Genomic DNA, 16,727 nt, shown 5'->3' on the forward strand with positions numbered 1-16,727 from the left:
CTGTTGCTTTACTGGAAACCCTACATGGGTCACGTCTCCCACTCATCCTCCTCCTCTAACCAAAAAAGGTTCTGTGCACCGGATTGGTAAGGTGACTAGTTTTTTTTAAATAGTTTTCAGTTGTCTCTTTAGGAATTCAGAATAGTGGGAATGGAAGTTAGGGCAGTTGAATGTTCCTCCTGCAGAATGTGGGTGGTAAGGGTCACCAGTAGTGTCCCTGCTGACTGCATCTGCAAGGAGTGCACCCAACTCCATCTCCTTCAAAATGCATTAGAGAGCTGGAGTTGAATGAACTTTGGATCATTCGGGAAGGAGAGGGGTTATTGAGAGGAGTTACAGGGAGGTAATCATACCACAGGTTCAAAAAGAAGGTTGATGGGTTACAGTCTGGACAGAAAAGGAACAGGCAGGCAGTGCAGGGAACCCCTGTGGCCGTTCACCTCAACAATAGGTATACAGTTTGGATACTGTTGACAGGGGCAAGAGGGGATGACTTATCAGGGGTGAACAATGTGGCCCAGGTCTCTGGCACAGAGTCTGTCCTTGTTGCTCAGGAGGGAAGGGGAAGAGGGAAAAGGAGCAGAGCTTTCGTCATTGGGGACTCCATAGTTAGGGGAACAGATAGGAGGTTCTGTGGGGACGAGAGAGACTCACGGTTGGTGTGTTGCCTCCCAGGTGCCAGGGTCGTGATCATGTTGTCAGAATCGTTGTGTGGGAGGGGGAGCAGCCCTCCAGTCAAGGGCCACATAGGTACCAACGACGTTGGTAGGAAGAGAGATGGGGATTTAAGGCAGACATTCAGGGAGCTAAGGTAGAGGTTTAGGCCAGAACAAAGTTGTTATCTCTGGTGTTTTGCCTGCCTCACAAGCTCGTGAGGTGAGGAATAGGGAGAGAATAGGGGGATTTCAACATGCATGTAGACTGGGAGAATTAGGATGGTATTGGATCTCATGAAAGAGACTTTGTGGAGTGCCTCTGAGATAGTTTCTTAGAACAGTTGGTGCTGGAGCCTACCAGGGAGAAGGCAATTCTGGATCTGGTATTGTGCAATGAACCAGAATTGATCAGGGACCTCGAAGTGAAGGAGCCATTGGGAAGTAGTGACCATAATCCGATAAGCTTCAATCTGCAATTTGAGAGGGAGAGGGTACAATCGGAAGTGACAATATTTCTGTAGAATAAAGGGAACTGTGGAGCTATGAGGGAGGAGCTGGCCAAAGTTCAATGGTGCAATACCTTAGTAGGGATGACCGTGGAGGAACAATGGCAGATATTTCTGTGTATAATGCAGAAGATGCAGGATCTGTTCATTCCAAAAAGGAAGAAAGATCCTAAGAGGAGGCATGGCCGGCCATGGCTGACGAGGGAAGCTAAGAAACATATAAAGTTAAAAGAGAAAAATATAACATAGCAAAGATAAGTGGGAAAACGGAGGACTGGGAAGCTATTAAAGAACAACAGAGGATTACTAAGAAGGAAATACGCAGAGAAAAAATGAGGTACGAAGGTAAACTGGCCAAAAATATAAAGGGGGATAGTAAAAGCTTTTTTAGGTATGTGAAAGGCAAAAAAATGGTTAAGACTAAAATTGGGCCCTAGAAGACAGAAACAGGGAAATATATTACAGGAAACAAAGAAATGGCAGAAGAATTCAATTGGTACTTCAGATCTGTGTTCACTGGGGAAGACACAAGCAATCTCCCTGAGGTAACAGTGGCTGAAGGACCTGAACTTAAGGGAATTTATATTTGCCAGGATTTGATGTTGGAGAGACTGTTCGGTCTGAAGGTTGATAATTCCCCAGGGCCTGAAGGTCTACATCCCAGGGTACTGAAGGAGGTGGCTCAAGAAATCGTGGATGCGTTGGTGATTATTTTCCAGAGTTCAATAAATTTGGCATCAGTTCCTGCGGAAAGGTGGGAGAGAAAGCAGGAAATTAGAGACCAGTTAGTCTGACCTCAGTGGTGGGAAAGATACTGGTGTCTATTATAAAGGATGAAATTACGACAAATCTGGATAGTAGTAACAGGATAGGTCAGAGTCAGCATGGATTTATGAAAGGGAAATCATGCTTGACTAATGTTCTGGAATTTTTTGAGGATGTAACTCTGAAGATGGACGAGGGAGATCCAGTAGATGTAGTGTACCTGGACTTTCAGAAAGCTTTTGATAAAGTCCCACATAGCTTAGTGAGCAAAATTAGGGCGCATGGTATTGGGGGCAAAGTACTAACTTGGATTGAAAGTTGGTTGGCTGATAGGAAACAAAGAGTAGTGATAAATGGCTCCATTTCGGATTGGCAGGCAGTGACCAGTGGGGTACCGCAGGGATCAGTGTTGGGACTGCAGCTTTTTACAATATATATTAATGATATTGAAGATGAGATTAGTAATAACATTAGCAAATTTGCTGACGATACTAAGCTGGGTGGCAGGGTGAAATGTGATGAGGATGTTAGGAGATTACAGGGTGACCTGGACGGGTTAGGTGAGTGGTCAGATGCATGGCAGATGCAGTTTAATGTGGATAAATGTATGGTTATCCACTTTGGCAAGAACAGGAAGGCAGGTTACTACCTAAATGGAATCAATTTAGGTAAAGGGGCAGTACAAAGAGATCTGGGTGTTCTTGTACACCAGTCAATGAAGGTAAGCATGCAGGTACAGCAGTAGTGAAGAAGGTTAATAGCATGCTGGCCTTTATAACAAGAGGGATTGAGTATAGAAGCAAAGAGGTTCTTCTGCAGCTGTACAGGGCCCTGGTGAGACCACACCTGGAGTATTGTGTGCAGTTCTGCTCTCCAAATTTGAGGAAAGACATTCTGGCTATTGAGGGAGTGCAGCGTAGGTTCACGAGGTCGATTCCTGGAATGGCGGGACTACCTTACGCTGAAAGACTGGAGTGACTGGGCTTGTATACCCTTGAGTTTAGAAGACTGAGAGGGGATCTGATTGAGACATACAAGATTATGAAAGGATTGGACACTCTGGAGGCAGGAAACATGTTTCCACTGATGGGTGAGTGCCGAACCAAAGAACACAGCTTAAAATACGGGGTAGACCATTTAGGACCGAGATGAGGAGAAACTTCTTCACCCAGAGAGTGGAGGCTGTGTGGAATGCTCTGCCCCAGAGGGTAGTGTAGGCCCAGTCTCTGAATTAATTTAAGAAAGAGTTGGATAAGCTCTCAAGGATAGTGGAATCAAGGGTTATGGAGATAAGGAACAGGATACTGATTAAGGATGATCAGCCATGGTCATATTGAATGGTGGCTCAGGCTCGAAGGGCAGAATGGCCTACTTCTGCACCTATTGTCTATTGTCCAAAACAGTTGAGCATGTAGGGACAGGGATGGTGCAGGACGGAGGGTTTTGGATTCCTAGATAATTGGGGTTCTTTCTGAGGTAGGTGGGGCTTCTACAGACAGGATTGTCTTCACCTGAACGAGAGGGGTGCCAATATCCTGGGGGTGGGGGGCGGGGGCGGGGGCGGGGGTGGGGGTGGGGGGGGTAGAATTTTCTATTGCTCTGGGTGGGTTTAAACTAATTCATTTGGGGGATGGGAACCTAAGTTGGAATTCCAGTATCCAGGAGGTTGAGAATACTGAGGTCAGACATAAGGGTGCAAGGTCACAAGAGGCACCGACAAGCAAGAAGTTGGTTTGGAGTGTGTCTCCTTCAACACCTGGAGCATTTGGAATCAGGTGGCTGAACTTGCAGTATGGGTTAGTACCTAGGATTTCAGTGTGGTGGCCATTTAGGGCATATGGGTAAAGCAGGGATGGGAATGGTTGTTGCAGGTTCTGGGATTTAAATACTTCAGTAAGAATAGGAAAGATGGTAAAAGAGGAGGAGGTGTGGCATTGTTAGTCAAGGACAGTATTACAGTGGCAGAATAGATGTTTGCGGACTCGTCTACTGAGGTGGTATGGGCTGAGGTTAGAAACAGGAAAGGAGAGGTCACCCTGTTGGGAGTTTTCTATAGGTCTCCAAATAGTTCCAGAGATATAGAGGAAAGGATAGCAAAAATTATTCTGGATAGTAAGAGTGACAGAGTAGTTGTTATTGGGGGACTTTAACTTTCCAAATATTGACTGGGAATACTCTAGTTCAAGTACTTTAGTTGGGTCATTTTTTTTGTCCAATGTGTGCAGGAGGGTTTCCTGACACAGTATGTAGACAAGGGTGAGGCCACATTGGATTTGGTACTGGGTAATGAACTTGGCCAGGTGTTAGATTTGGAGGTAGGTGAGCACTTTGGTGATAGTGACCACAATTCGGTTATGTTTACTTCAGGAATGGAAAGGGATACATATATACCTCTGGGCAGGAGTTATAGCTGGAGGAAAGGCAATTGCGATGCGATTAAGGAAGATTTAGGATGCATAGGATGGAGAAAGAAACTGCAGGGGATAGGCACAACTAAAATGTGGACCTTTATTCACGGAACAGCTACTGCAGATCCTAGATACGTGTGTGTACCTGTCAGGCAGGGAGGAAGTTGTTGAGCGCGGGAGCTGTGGTTTACTAAGGAAGTTAAATCTGTTGTCAAGAATCTTACGTTAGAATGACATGTGAAGGCTCAGTCAGGGCGCTTGAGAGTTACAAGTTAGCCAGCAGAAACCTAATGAAAGAGCTAAGAGGAGCCAGGTGGGGACATGAGAAGTTGTTGGCAGATAGGATCAAGGAAAACCCTAAAGCTTTCTGTAGGTATACTAGGAATAAAAGAATGGCCCTAATCATATTGTAGTCAATCAAGGATAATAATGGGAAGTTGTATGTGGAGTCAGACGAGATAATGGAAGTGATAAATGAACATTTTTCATCAGTATTCACACTAGAAAAAGACAATGTTGTCGAGAATGCTGAGGTACATGCTACTAGACTAGATGGGATTGAGGTTCACAAGGAGGTATTAGCAATTCTGGAAGATGTAAAAATGAGTCCCCTGGGCGAGATGGGATTAATCCTGAGATTTTCTGGGAAGCCAGGGAGGAGATTGCTGTGCCTTTTGGCTTTGATCTTTATGTTGTCATTGTCTACTGGAATAGTGCCAGAAGACTGGAGGATAGCAAATGTTCAAGAAGGGAAGTCGAGACAACCCTGGCAATTATAGATCTGTGAGCCTTCCTTCGTAAAGTGTTGGAAAAGGTTACAACAGGATTTATAATCATCTCGAAAGGAAGAAGTTGATTCGGGATCGCCCACATGGTTTTGTGTAACCTTTGATTCCATTCACCCCAAGTGCTATATCTAGCTGCCTTTTGAATGTATTTAGTACTTTGGAATCAACTACTTCTAGTGAAAATGAATTTCATAGGCTCCCCACTCTTTGGGAGAAGAACTGTCTCTTCATCTCCATCCTAAACAGTCTACCCCGAAGACTCAAACTGTGACCCCTAGTTCTGAACAGACCCACTATCGGGAACATCCTCCCTGCATCTACCATGTCTAGTCCTGTTAGAATTTTGTAAGACATGGGCATGCACATGCGCACACACACATTCCCCCGCCAATTTGTCTGAACTTGAGCAAAAACATCCTTACCTCGTCAATCTCTCTTCTTTTGAATGGAATTTATGAACATAGAAGCCCGATTGACTCCTGTTAGTTAGGATAAAATGTCGCCTAATCAATTTAACTTGTGCTGTAGCAACTGAAAGACAATAGAACCAAATTTGAATAAAGATAATTTTAAGTTTGCCTCCATCGTTATTTTTGGTCATACTGCCATGTTACTACCTAGTTGCATTTATAATCGCACTTGTGTGATTCAGTGCATCTTTGGTGTTTGATCTGTACTGACTTCAGCAACTTCTTTTCTAAATAATCTTTAACAGCCTTGTTTCCAAGTCAGTACCTTATCTTGTACTGTTTTGATGCACATTAATGTTTTGGGCAAGGCAGTATGACCACTATGGGTGTTATTTGACATCAGCTGCTGATCACCATTAAATATATCTTGCTGGACAAGTATGGATTAAGTGGCCGGTGCAAGGCATCAGAATACTGTTCCACCCAGTGAAGCAGCTTGCAAGTCCAATAAATAAAGGCTCCTTTTGTAGAACTGTCGATAAACTTTCACTGAAGAATGCCAAGTGTAAGTGGCTGAAGAAGTGCTAATCTGCCCTCTCATTTGCATAAATCTAAGATAGGGTAACAGCATTATCTGCTTGAGGTTTCTGCTGATATTTTTGCATAAATATGAAATGTTGGCTTGTGATTCTTAACAGCACATTTCTGGGAGCTTAAATAAGCACTTCGGCAACACTTGCGTCACCGAACTGTGCAGGCATGTTGATGTTTCAGTAGGGCACGCTGCAATCCTGGCAAAATGTACATTTGCCCTGTGGCCTGTGAAATGTAATAAGGAACAACAACTCATGCTATCAGTAGAAAAATATTGAGCATTCTGCATGTTCACAGACTTGCACAAGGTTCCTGCTGTGCACTGGGTGATATACATGTGTTCTCTCATTTATTATTCCAACATATGTCTCTTATATCTGCTGTGAGTTAATGGAATGCATAGTCTTTGAAAATAATTTGAAGAAAGCTGGAAGAGATTAAGGTATTTGGACAATTTCTGGTTTACAGAGGGTTTACCAGATGATCACTTGGAAGTAAAGAATCAAAAATTCAAGTGTTGTGGTTTACCTACAGTTTTTTAAAAAAAGGATGTCCTTGGAAAGAAATCAAGCAAAGATTTTGAGATGGATTTTTTGTTTTATTTACTGGACTTGTTGGTTTTGGAAGAGGCCCTGGCCTGGATGTCGCCTGCTATCAAGGAGGTAGCCTAGATCTGAACTTTTATCTTATTTAAAGGCAAGTGTGTAAAGTACTACTTTCCAGATGCGATTAAATTGGTCAAGCCGCTAGACTTTAAGCAAAATGCACTTCATTCTTACATCAGAGTTAAAATACAAACAACAGAAGAATAATTGGGTTAACTAATTCTATCAAAATAGTTAGCAAGGTATTATTTACCCACTAATCCAGTCTAGCAGCATCCCATTAGCACTGGTAAAGGCATATTTAGTAAAACAAATTTGCTCACTTGCTTTCTCCTCCAATCCAAGAGAAAGAAAAAACTGAAAGGATGAATTGAGCAGCAGTGAGTGACTATATCTACCAGCTTCAACTCCAAAACCCCAACTTCATCAATTGAAAGTAAAACTAAAACAGAGTCTCGGAGTCTAACTCCTTCCACTCATGCTTCTCTTGTCTGCATCTTTTTTTAAAAAAAACGCTTTAAGCAGGCATCCTGACACCAGCTTTATAACTCCTCTCTTGAAGAGGAACAGGACAATACAGATCCCTCTAAAAGGCGCATTTTGTCACACTGCCAACAGTGTCTGTATTGCAATTGCTGTGATGTCTTGTAAACCTCTGTTTGAAGGTAAAACTAGTTTAAAAGACATGTAGGCTGCAAAAGTGAGATTCTGATTCTCCTGAAAAGTAGCAACATTTTTAAAGCGGATCCAATTGCAAAGATACATCTCCTGTTTGGGTTATTGTAGAACTTTGAATTTAAAACGTCAGAATTTCAAGCTGACTTACATTTAAACTCGCAAACCTAATTTGAAGATCTTATCAATTTTGCTGCTATCACCATTCAGCTCTTGGTAAATAATCAACTGAATTGAAGTCTTCCCATTTTTATAATTTGAATTTGGACTCTTGGTCCATCATATTGTTTTCTCACCTTTTTTTTAAAAAAACCTAGTCTCTGTAGAGCTGTATTGTCTTTTCTGTCATATGTGTTTGGGATTAGTGAGAGAGAGATAGAGGATGTCTTTGAACAGTCAAGGACATAATATATTTGTTTAGAGCTGAGAGATTGAAGTACCAGAACACCAGAAGTATTTTGTAGACCAGGAACTATTGGAAAAAAAAGAGCAAATTTGCAAGAAAATTACATGTGCAAGAAAGGATATGTAGGTAGTCAGCTAATCCAGACTGGGAGAACAATAATGATAAGGCAAAGACAGGAAAGAGTTTTGAATTGAATTCGAGAGAATTATCTTGATCTGTATACGGCACAGGTTTAAACTTTACAGATACCAAGTACTCAACTCTGAAGCTCAATGGTGCATGCTACAGAGATAGAAGTGAGCTAATGGAATTGGTGTGATAAAATTGAATCTAAACAAACGTGAAGTTAAGTATTTTGCGTAAAAGAATGAGGAGCAACAGCATAAATTGAAGGGTACAGTTGTAAATGGGAGTATGTTATCGAAGGTCACAAGGCAAGTTAAAGTGGTTAAAAAGGCAGTTGAGGCTTTGGGATTTCTACAAAATGATGTAGAGTACAAAAGCAAGGAAATCATGACCATACTTTATAAACCTCAACTGGAGTACAGTGTCCAAATCTGGGACACCACTTTAGAAATGATGTGTAGGCTTTAGTCTGGGTGCAGAGAAAGAATGGTTCCAAGGATAAGGAATTTCCAATGCAAAGGTAAATTGGGGAGCTGGGATTATTTCCTGTGGAGAGAAGGTCAAGAGGAGAGATGTTAGAAGTCTTCAAAATCCTACAAGATTCAGAAAGTTAGACTTTCCTTTGGGAGTTTGGAGTGGGGTGGGGGGAAGGGGTGGTGGTTGAGAATCAGGGAGAGTTGAGGTGATTTGTTCTTTGCCAAAACTAATATGAGGGAAAATATTTATTTGAACAGCAAATGGTTATGATCAGGAATGAATTACCTGTAACTGTAGTGCATGCAGGTTTAATTGTGGTATTCAAAAGGCAATTGGATAAGCATCTTAAGATGTAAAATAAAGTCAAGGACAGGGCAGAGGAGTGTGGCTAGCTGCATTTTTTTCATTCAAAGAGGTCCATAAGCCATTGTGACTTCCAGAGCAGCAAGTTGGTGCTGTGATTGAATTGCCAATACTGTTTGTTGTGCGCAGACCTTTGGAGAAAGGGTGCCACATGGTCACCTTTTGTGCTGTAACAGAGGGCAGGATGCTTTGAAAATTTGAACCCCAACAAATTTTAATCATTGTATCCATGAAGTGAGCATTATTGTTTTAAAACACAGACATATCGTTCACTATGGCTAGTGTGTGGTGTGTCACTGATTTCTGACAGATGTGGGTTTTACAATATCTTGCCCATCCGTTTGCAGGATTCATTAGATATGTGCAAGAGTTGCCAGGAGATGACCACACCAAGGAAGAATAGTTTCAATGTATTGATGAGCCATTTTGGTTATCAATTTGTCAAGTAGAATGTTGTTTTGTAGTTCAAACTGAGGTGTTTATAAAAGGTTGTAGAGGTGTAATCATTGTCATGGTGTATTTGAAAGTTGGTAAGTGATTAGAATCATATGGCTTGTATTTTTTAGCAAGAAGCAGAGTGATCATGTATTCATATTTTCATTGCCATCTTATAAAATATTATTTAATTAAATTCTCTTACCATTTCATTTTCTCTTACAGGAAACCAGCCTGAATGACCGCACGTCCAAAAGAGAGATTCTGAACAATGAGGAGACCGTAAGGTATGTTGTCAAAACTGATATCCTTCATATGAAGAATTCCTCTATGTATCAAATTTTGGTCATTCAGTAGTTTGCAGCAAGCTTAGCCAATGTTAACTATAAAAGTCAATGCGACTTCTCTCATGCATTACAAGCAACTCACACCAGCCTTACAGAGAGTTTATAGAGAGTTTAAATTGGAAGTTGCATTTGCACTTCGACAGTTGCATCCTGCCTTCTACTTTAGTGACTTTGACACTGGGTAGGTTACTCGCACTTGTATCATTGTTACTGAAAATATGTGGAATTGGGTGAGAGAGAACAAAGGCGGCAATGTAAACTAGTGGCAAGTACCCTGTAAAATATTGTATTTGTTATGATCACCCTGTCACCATAAAATTGAGAATTTTATGAGGTAACTGGCTACTGTTGTTTCTCCCCTTCTAAGATGTGCTTGTAAACTAATGAGCACTTCTGAGAAAAATAGAAATAGTGATTGGATCTTTTTGACACTTGGAAAGAAAATGGGTTAATGCACCCTCCTTCATGTGATATTGTGATGTGTGGCACTATATTGATTTTGAACTTGGATTTTCTGTATCTGAAAATTATTTAATTATTAACTTGTATTTCTGTAGACACGATGACTTCCTTTTAAAGTAAAATGTAAGAGAAAGTTTTCTAGGAGAGTAATGGGTTTTTGTTTACATCGAATGAATTTTGCCTGTGAACAGGATAAAAAAATTGTGCATTTAGGCTCCAGTTTAGGAGGTCATGGCTTTATTTCTTTTCCATTTTTGATTAGGACAAGCTTTAAGAATAATATTCTTTTGTTTTCAATCTGGGCAATTCCGCGTAGTTATTGGCTGAAGCTGGAAAAGAGATGACTTCATATTTTATTTTTAAAAATGTCACCTTTCATGTAAGGAGTTTTGTAAAAGTTCCACACCGAATGCGTTTGGTTAAACCCCGAAGGGCTTACTTGAAACTGAGAAAATGTTAAGCTCAGTTGTAAGAAGGCTCCTGGAAAATGCTATCAAAATCTCCAGACAGAGTTGAGTCTACATTTTAAATTAAGCCCTGTTGGGGTGATTGGGAAAGAATTTCTCTCAGGAGTATATACTGTAACGGATTGATTTTGGAATTAATGGTGTTACATTTTTATCATGTGTTTTGAAATCTTTAAATGTTTACTATATATAATTAGTTTGCTATATTCTATATTACCTTAATTTCTTTTGCATAGTAATCTTCCACTTTATTATTAAGCCTAAATCCAACACTCCACATTTGTTTCACTGAAATGTTGGAATAGAATGCTGCAGGTTCAGGCACTCCATTCCAACATTGAGTCCCCTGAAGCAGGTCTATTGTCAATACAAAGATCCATGTTGTGTTCCTTCAGCAGAAAAATACTGTCTCAGTGGGAACATTTTTCCCCTTTCATTGCTAACAATCCTATGGCCTCTGTGTGCCAATTGTTTTCTTGTGAGAAATAGTTTGTCTTATGGGATCATACCCACTTGACGAATATGTCTATGGAGTTTCATCATTGCTTTTTTGAGTAAAATTGATGTTTGATTTGCATTGAGTTTTTAATGATTTCTTTCCTTAAGACCTGGTAACTCTGCTAAATCTAGAAGTTGTTTTTTGGGAGAAGCTTTGAATTTATTAATCAAAATTTATAAGTAATTATTATTTAGTAATTAGGTTCATGACCTGGTTGAATCTGATATCTGGGGATATTTAAGAGACTGCTGGACATGCATATGGTCCAGAAATTTGAGGGTTCATACATTAGGTTTGCCTTACATGAGGGTCAGTGGTCGGCACAACAAGTTGAACCGCCTGTTTAGATTAGATTACTTACAGTGTGGAAACAGGCCCTTCGGCCCAACAAGTCCACACCGCCCCACCGAAGCGCAACCCACCCATGCCCCTAACCTACACTACAGGCAATTTAGGATGGCCAATTCACCTGACCTACACATCTTTGGACTGTGGGAGGAAACCGGAGCATCCGGAGGAAACCCACGCAGACACGGGGAGAACGTGCAAACTCCACACAGTCAGTCGCCTGAGGCGGGAATTGAACCCAGGTGTCTGGCCCTGTGAGGCAGCAGTGCTAACCACTGTGCCACCATGCCGCCCACAAGAGGAGAATGTGAAAATTACACAGCCAGTCACCCGAGGCTAGAATCAAACCTGGGGGTCCATGGCGCTGTAGAGCAGCGGTGCTAACTACTGAGTCACCATGCTGCTCTTGTTACAACCCCTGGGGTGGCATGCCAGAAATTGAACCCCACTATTCTTGAAGTTGTACCAAATATTAATTTTTAAAAGTACACATTGTATCCCAATTTGTTTGCCTTTCAGATAAAGGTTGATGAAAAGCAACATACTAAGACTACCACGAACTGTGTACTAACCAATAATTATTATTTGTTACAAGTAATTAAGCTGTAACTGCAGGTAAAAAAAACCCATTGGCATATAACACTCCTGAATAAAACTCTAATCGCCTTCTAAACCGCCTTCCTTTTACACAAATGTGTGCGTGCACACAGAAACAAATAGGGAAATTAGATTTTTGGCAGAGATAGGAAAACTAGAAAAGCAGTTGGGTAGTCTGTGCTTCCCGGTTTTGCTGGTTGAGATGCTCCTTTCTCTCAATGCTTCCAATGGTTGGTAAGAAGCACTGAATGGATGGTTCTCTTGTGAAATGAATCTGATTTGTTCATTCAAAATTCACAGCTCCCAGCAACTATGGAAAAGGTTTTCAAGTTTGAACAGCATTTAATACTGCAGAGAATAGGCAGCTTCTGCAAGGGAGAACAACTCATCAGATACCATGTTTTTCTTTGTTATATGGCTGTTTCTCTATCTCATCTTTCTGGTCCCAACCTGCTCAATCCGCTTAACTTTTTTCAATAAAAAACCTCCACACCGCTGATCATCTACACATGCAGAAACTCTCAGCCACAAAACAACATTCACAATTGGTATCAAATTCTGCTACAGGGTTATACTGTCATTTTGGTAAATTTTGTATTTTTGAAAAGACTTCATCCTCATTGCAGTCCACATTTTCTAAATAAACCAAAATAAAAAGACGTGGTCCTTTTGTCTGCAATAAAAGCTACTTTTACTCTTGAGAGAACCTATTTTATTTTTCTCCCAGTATTTGCTGTAAGCTGTTAATTCTGAATTAATAACACCAGACCTTTTGTGTGCAAACCAGCCCCTGTGCTCCCCTCAAACAAATGGAAATATCCGGAGAAAAGATTGAAAAGCTGTTTCTGACCATCACGAGAACCACAAGAATTGTCTCTGGAACCACTGAACCGTGATCCCAAGTCTTTCCTCTGCCTGTTTTTAGTTCCTTCTGTGCGTGAGAGAGAATGGGAAAGTTTTTGCTGGCAGTTCATAACTGTTTACCTGTAATCTAGAGTATTTACTTGTAATAAATAGTGGTTCTTGTTAAGTACAGAAAACCTGGGCCGTGTTTTCTGTCAACCTTGGTCTAAATAGCAGGTCAATTGAGGTGTTGTGGTTTTTAAATTGACTTTATGACATGTCCAGGGCAGCATGTTGGTAATCAAGCCCCTATGTTTCCAGTGACGTGTAATAGTTGTTTGTCTATCTCATCCATTGATTGTGGGATCACCTAGATCTATCCTGTACTTCTTTTTGAAATGCAAGAAATTTTGTTGTAACTTCACCAAATAGACACTTTAGGTAAGGCTTGTTCTGCCTTGATACACCCTCCGATGCTCCTCATTGAATCGGGGTTGATTCCTTGACTTAATCGTAATGGTAGAGTGAGGGCTATGCTGGACCATAGGTTACAGATAGTTGTTGAATACAGTTCTGCTACCACTGATGGTACCCAGTCCCTTCTGGATGCTGAACTTGAAGATACTAGATCTCTTCTGAATCTCTCCCATGTAGAACCGTGGTGAGTATACTCTGTGTGAAGGTGGGCCAGTGTCTCCACAAGGACTACACAGTAGCCATTTCTACCTATGCTGTTATGGACAGTTGCATCTATGCTGGGTAGATCAATGAGGCAAAGATCAAATAAGGTTTTTTTTCTTTCTTGTTAATGCTCTCATCACCTGCTGCAAGACCAATCTGGCATCAGTAACATGTCCGACTCAGCCAGCTCAGTCTGTAGTGGTCCAATCAACTCTTCAAGATGGATATTGAGGTTTCCCCCCCCCCCGCCCCCAACACACACACCCAAACTAACTTTGTACCTCTACCACCCTGATTGCATCTTCCAACTGATGTGCTGCTGAGAGAGGCAGTATATGGTAATCAGTAGAAGTGCTGTCAGAAGTCTAGCACCTCATAATAGCTAGTTCTCTCATCAAAGCTTTGCTGCTGCTTGTAACAATGTCTGAGGATGTGGTTAGTAAACTTGTGGAAATTAATTTTTGTGACCTTCTCGAGTCTGAAGGACCATACAGTGAAGTCAGCATTTGAAACTTGGATGGTGATGCCACCCTTTTACGGTGAGAAGTGCAGCAGTGCATTAATAACCTTGCTGTTCTGAAGTGAAAGGGTGAAATTGCTGACCTGTGCTCAAGCATCAACTGAAAATACATATGTAGGCAGCACATTAGCTGATGGGACAAAAGCAGAAATTACTGAAAAAACTACAGAGAAATCAGCGTTAATGTTTCAGGTTGAGTGACCCTTCCTCAGAACTGATGTTAGCTAGGAAAATGTCAGTTTATATGCAGATGATAAGGTATGAGGGAGTGGTAAGGAGTGAATGATGGTTGGGATAGAGCCCAAAGAAAGAAAAACAGTTGGACAGAGGAATGGGAGTGATGTGCCTAGGAGGGTGATTAGCTATTAACCAGGGCTAAAGTGGCTAGCAATGTCTAGTCTGCTATGACATACAATGACGGTAACGCCTGGCATGTGTCCTGAGGAAGGGTCACTGAACCCGAAACGTTTACTCTGATTTCTTTCCACAGATGCTGCCAGACCCGCTGAGCTTTTCCAGCAATTTGTTCTTGGTGTGTAGGGGTTGGGGTAAGGACATGGGATAACTCGAGCTCTAAAATAATTTGAACTCTATATTGAGTCCAGAAGGCTGCAGGGTCCCCAAGCAGTAAATGAAATGCTGAGCTTCGCTGGACCTCTGCAGTAAGCCTGAGATGGGGATGTTGACCGGGGACAGGGTGGTGTGTTGAAGTGTCAGGCAAGTGGAAGCTCAGGGTCGGTCTTGTCAGTACATAGGTGTTCTGCGAAAGTCACCCAGTCTACGCTTTATTTCCCCAATGCATAGGAGACCACATTGTGAGCAGCAAATGCAGTAAACTAAGTTGTGTGAAGTGCAGGTAAATTCCAAAACAGCACCCTGCCCACCATCGCCTGCCCATTACCCACAGTTGAATCAAGGCTGTAATGAGCTAAATGTTCCTGATGGAACCCAAATTGGGTGTCAGTGAGCAGGGCAACTACTATGTTGATGACACCTTTGATCACTTTGCTGTCTACCCTTGATTATCAGTAGTGAACCTGCGCAGTTACTGCCTTTGCTGTTGAATTCATGTATTGCTGGATGTCGGAGTGTCTGAGAAATTAACAAACAGTGAAGTTCACAACCGATCTTGGAGGAACCCGTTTGGGAGAGGTCACAGCACAGAGATAGGTAAATAGTTTTAAGTGTGGAATTGCTGTAAGTCTGCATTAGTGAGAAGAGTGGGTTATTTCTTGATTTTATTTTTGTTTTATGGAGCTTTGTCTCTCGATTTAAATGTAAAAATATGAACCATGTGTATTAAGATAGCCTGGAGCAGTGTTTTGTACAGGAACCAGATGGGGCTATTTTCTGGGTCTGTAGATTGGAAGAGGCAAGAATGGCCCTTAGTAGAGTGAAATGCTCTTGTTGGATGTGAGCATTTAGGGAGAGTTTACAGGTTATTGTGGATTATATCTGCAATAACTGCCATTGGTTGCAAATCCTATCAGATCAAATGGATCAGTTGGAGCGACTGTTACAGGCAGTGAGGAATTTACAAGAGCAAGGGGGTTGATGGGTGGCAGTTATAGGAAGGGGGGAAAGTCTCAGATACAGTTACATAGATGGTTTAAGTCCGGGAAAGGTAAGAGAGGTAGGCAGAGTGCAGGAGTCTTCTGTGGCTATCCTCATTTCAAACAAGTATGCTGTTTTGGAAAAGGTAGGGAAGATGGATTTTCAGGGGAATGTAGCATGAACAGCCAAGTTTCTGGTATTGAGACTGGCTCTAATGTAATGAGGGGTACATCGGGTTCCAAGAGATCAATTGTGTTAGGGTACTCTCTAGTCCGAGGCACAGGCGGACATTTGTGGCCAGCAGTGAAAATCAGAATGGTTTTGCTTCCCTGGTACCAGGATAAAGGATGTCTCAGAGAGGGTGCAGAATGTTCTGAAGTGGGGAGAGGGCCCAGCAGGAGGTCATTGTCCACATTTGGAACCAATGACATAAGAGGTGAAAAGGTTGAGATTCTGAAGGGAGAATACAGAGTTAGGCAGGAATTTTAAAAGGAGGTCCTTGAGAGTAGTAATATCTGGATTACTCCCGATGCTCCGAGCTAGTGAGGGTAGGAATGGGAGGATAGGGCAGATGTATATATGGGAGAAGGATTCACATTTTTGGATCATTGAAATCTCTTCTGGGGTAGAAATGACCTGTACAAAAAGGATAGATTGGAAGGGGACTAGTATACTGGCAGAGAGATTTGCTAGAGCTGCTCAGGAGGATTTAAACTTGGAAGGGGTGGGGAGGGAGGTTTGGGACCCAGGGAGATAGTGAGGAAAGAGTTCAATCGGAGACTGGTGCAGTTGAGAAAAGTATGCCAAACGGGCAGACAGGGACAAAGCAGAGAACAAGGTAGGACTGATACTTAAGCCTCTTGCATTGAACGAAATGAATTTTAACAGGAAAGGCAGATGAACTTGAGGCATGGTTCGGAAAATGAGACTGGGATATCAGCAATTACAGAAACGTGGCTCAGCGGTGGACATGACTGGCAGCTTAATGTTCCAGGATTCAAATGCTACAGGAAGGACAGACAGGGAGGTAAGAGAGGAGGGGGAGTGGTATTTTTGGTAAGGGATAGCATTACAGCTGTGCTGAGGGAGGATATTCCCAGAAATGCATCCAAGGAAGGTATTTACATGGAGCTGAGAAATAAGAAAGGGATAATCACCTTATTGGATAGTCTTATAGACCCCCTAATAGTCATAG

General features: G+C 41.8%; 1 protein-coding gene across 2 annotated transcripts in view; it reads left to right on the forward strand.

Moving 5' to 3' along the window:
• The window catches only part of azi2 (5-azacytidine induced 2), a 69,986-nt gene that overhangs the window by 25,622 nt on the left and 27,637 nt on the right, over positions 1–16,727 (forward strand). For both annotated transcript variants that reach the window (XM_072575205.1, XM_072575206.1), the window contains exon 7: positions 9,440–9,501. In XM_072575205.1, coding sequence (XP_072431306.1) covers positions 9,440–9,501 — 62 coding nt within the window. The remainder of the gene's footprint in view (positions 1–9,439; positions 9,502–16,727) is intronic.

This window comes from Chiloscyllium punctatum, chromosome 8 (assembly GCF_047496795.1).
Source record: "Chiloscyllium punctatum isolate Juve2018m chromosome 8, sChiPun1.3, whole genome shotgun sequence".
Taxonomy (NCBI): domain Eukaryota; kingdom Metazoa; phylum Chordata; class Chondrichthyes; order Orectolobiformes; family Hemiscylliidae; genus Chiloscyllium; species Chiloscyllium punctatum.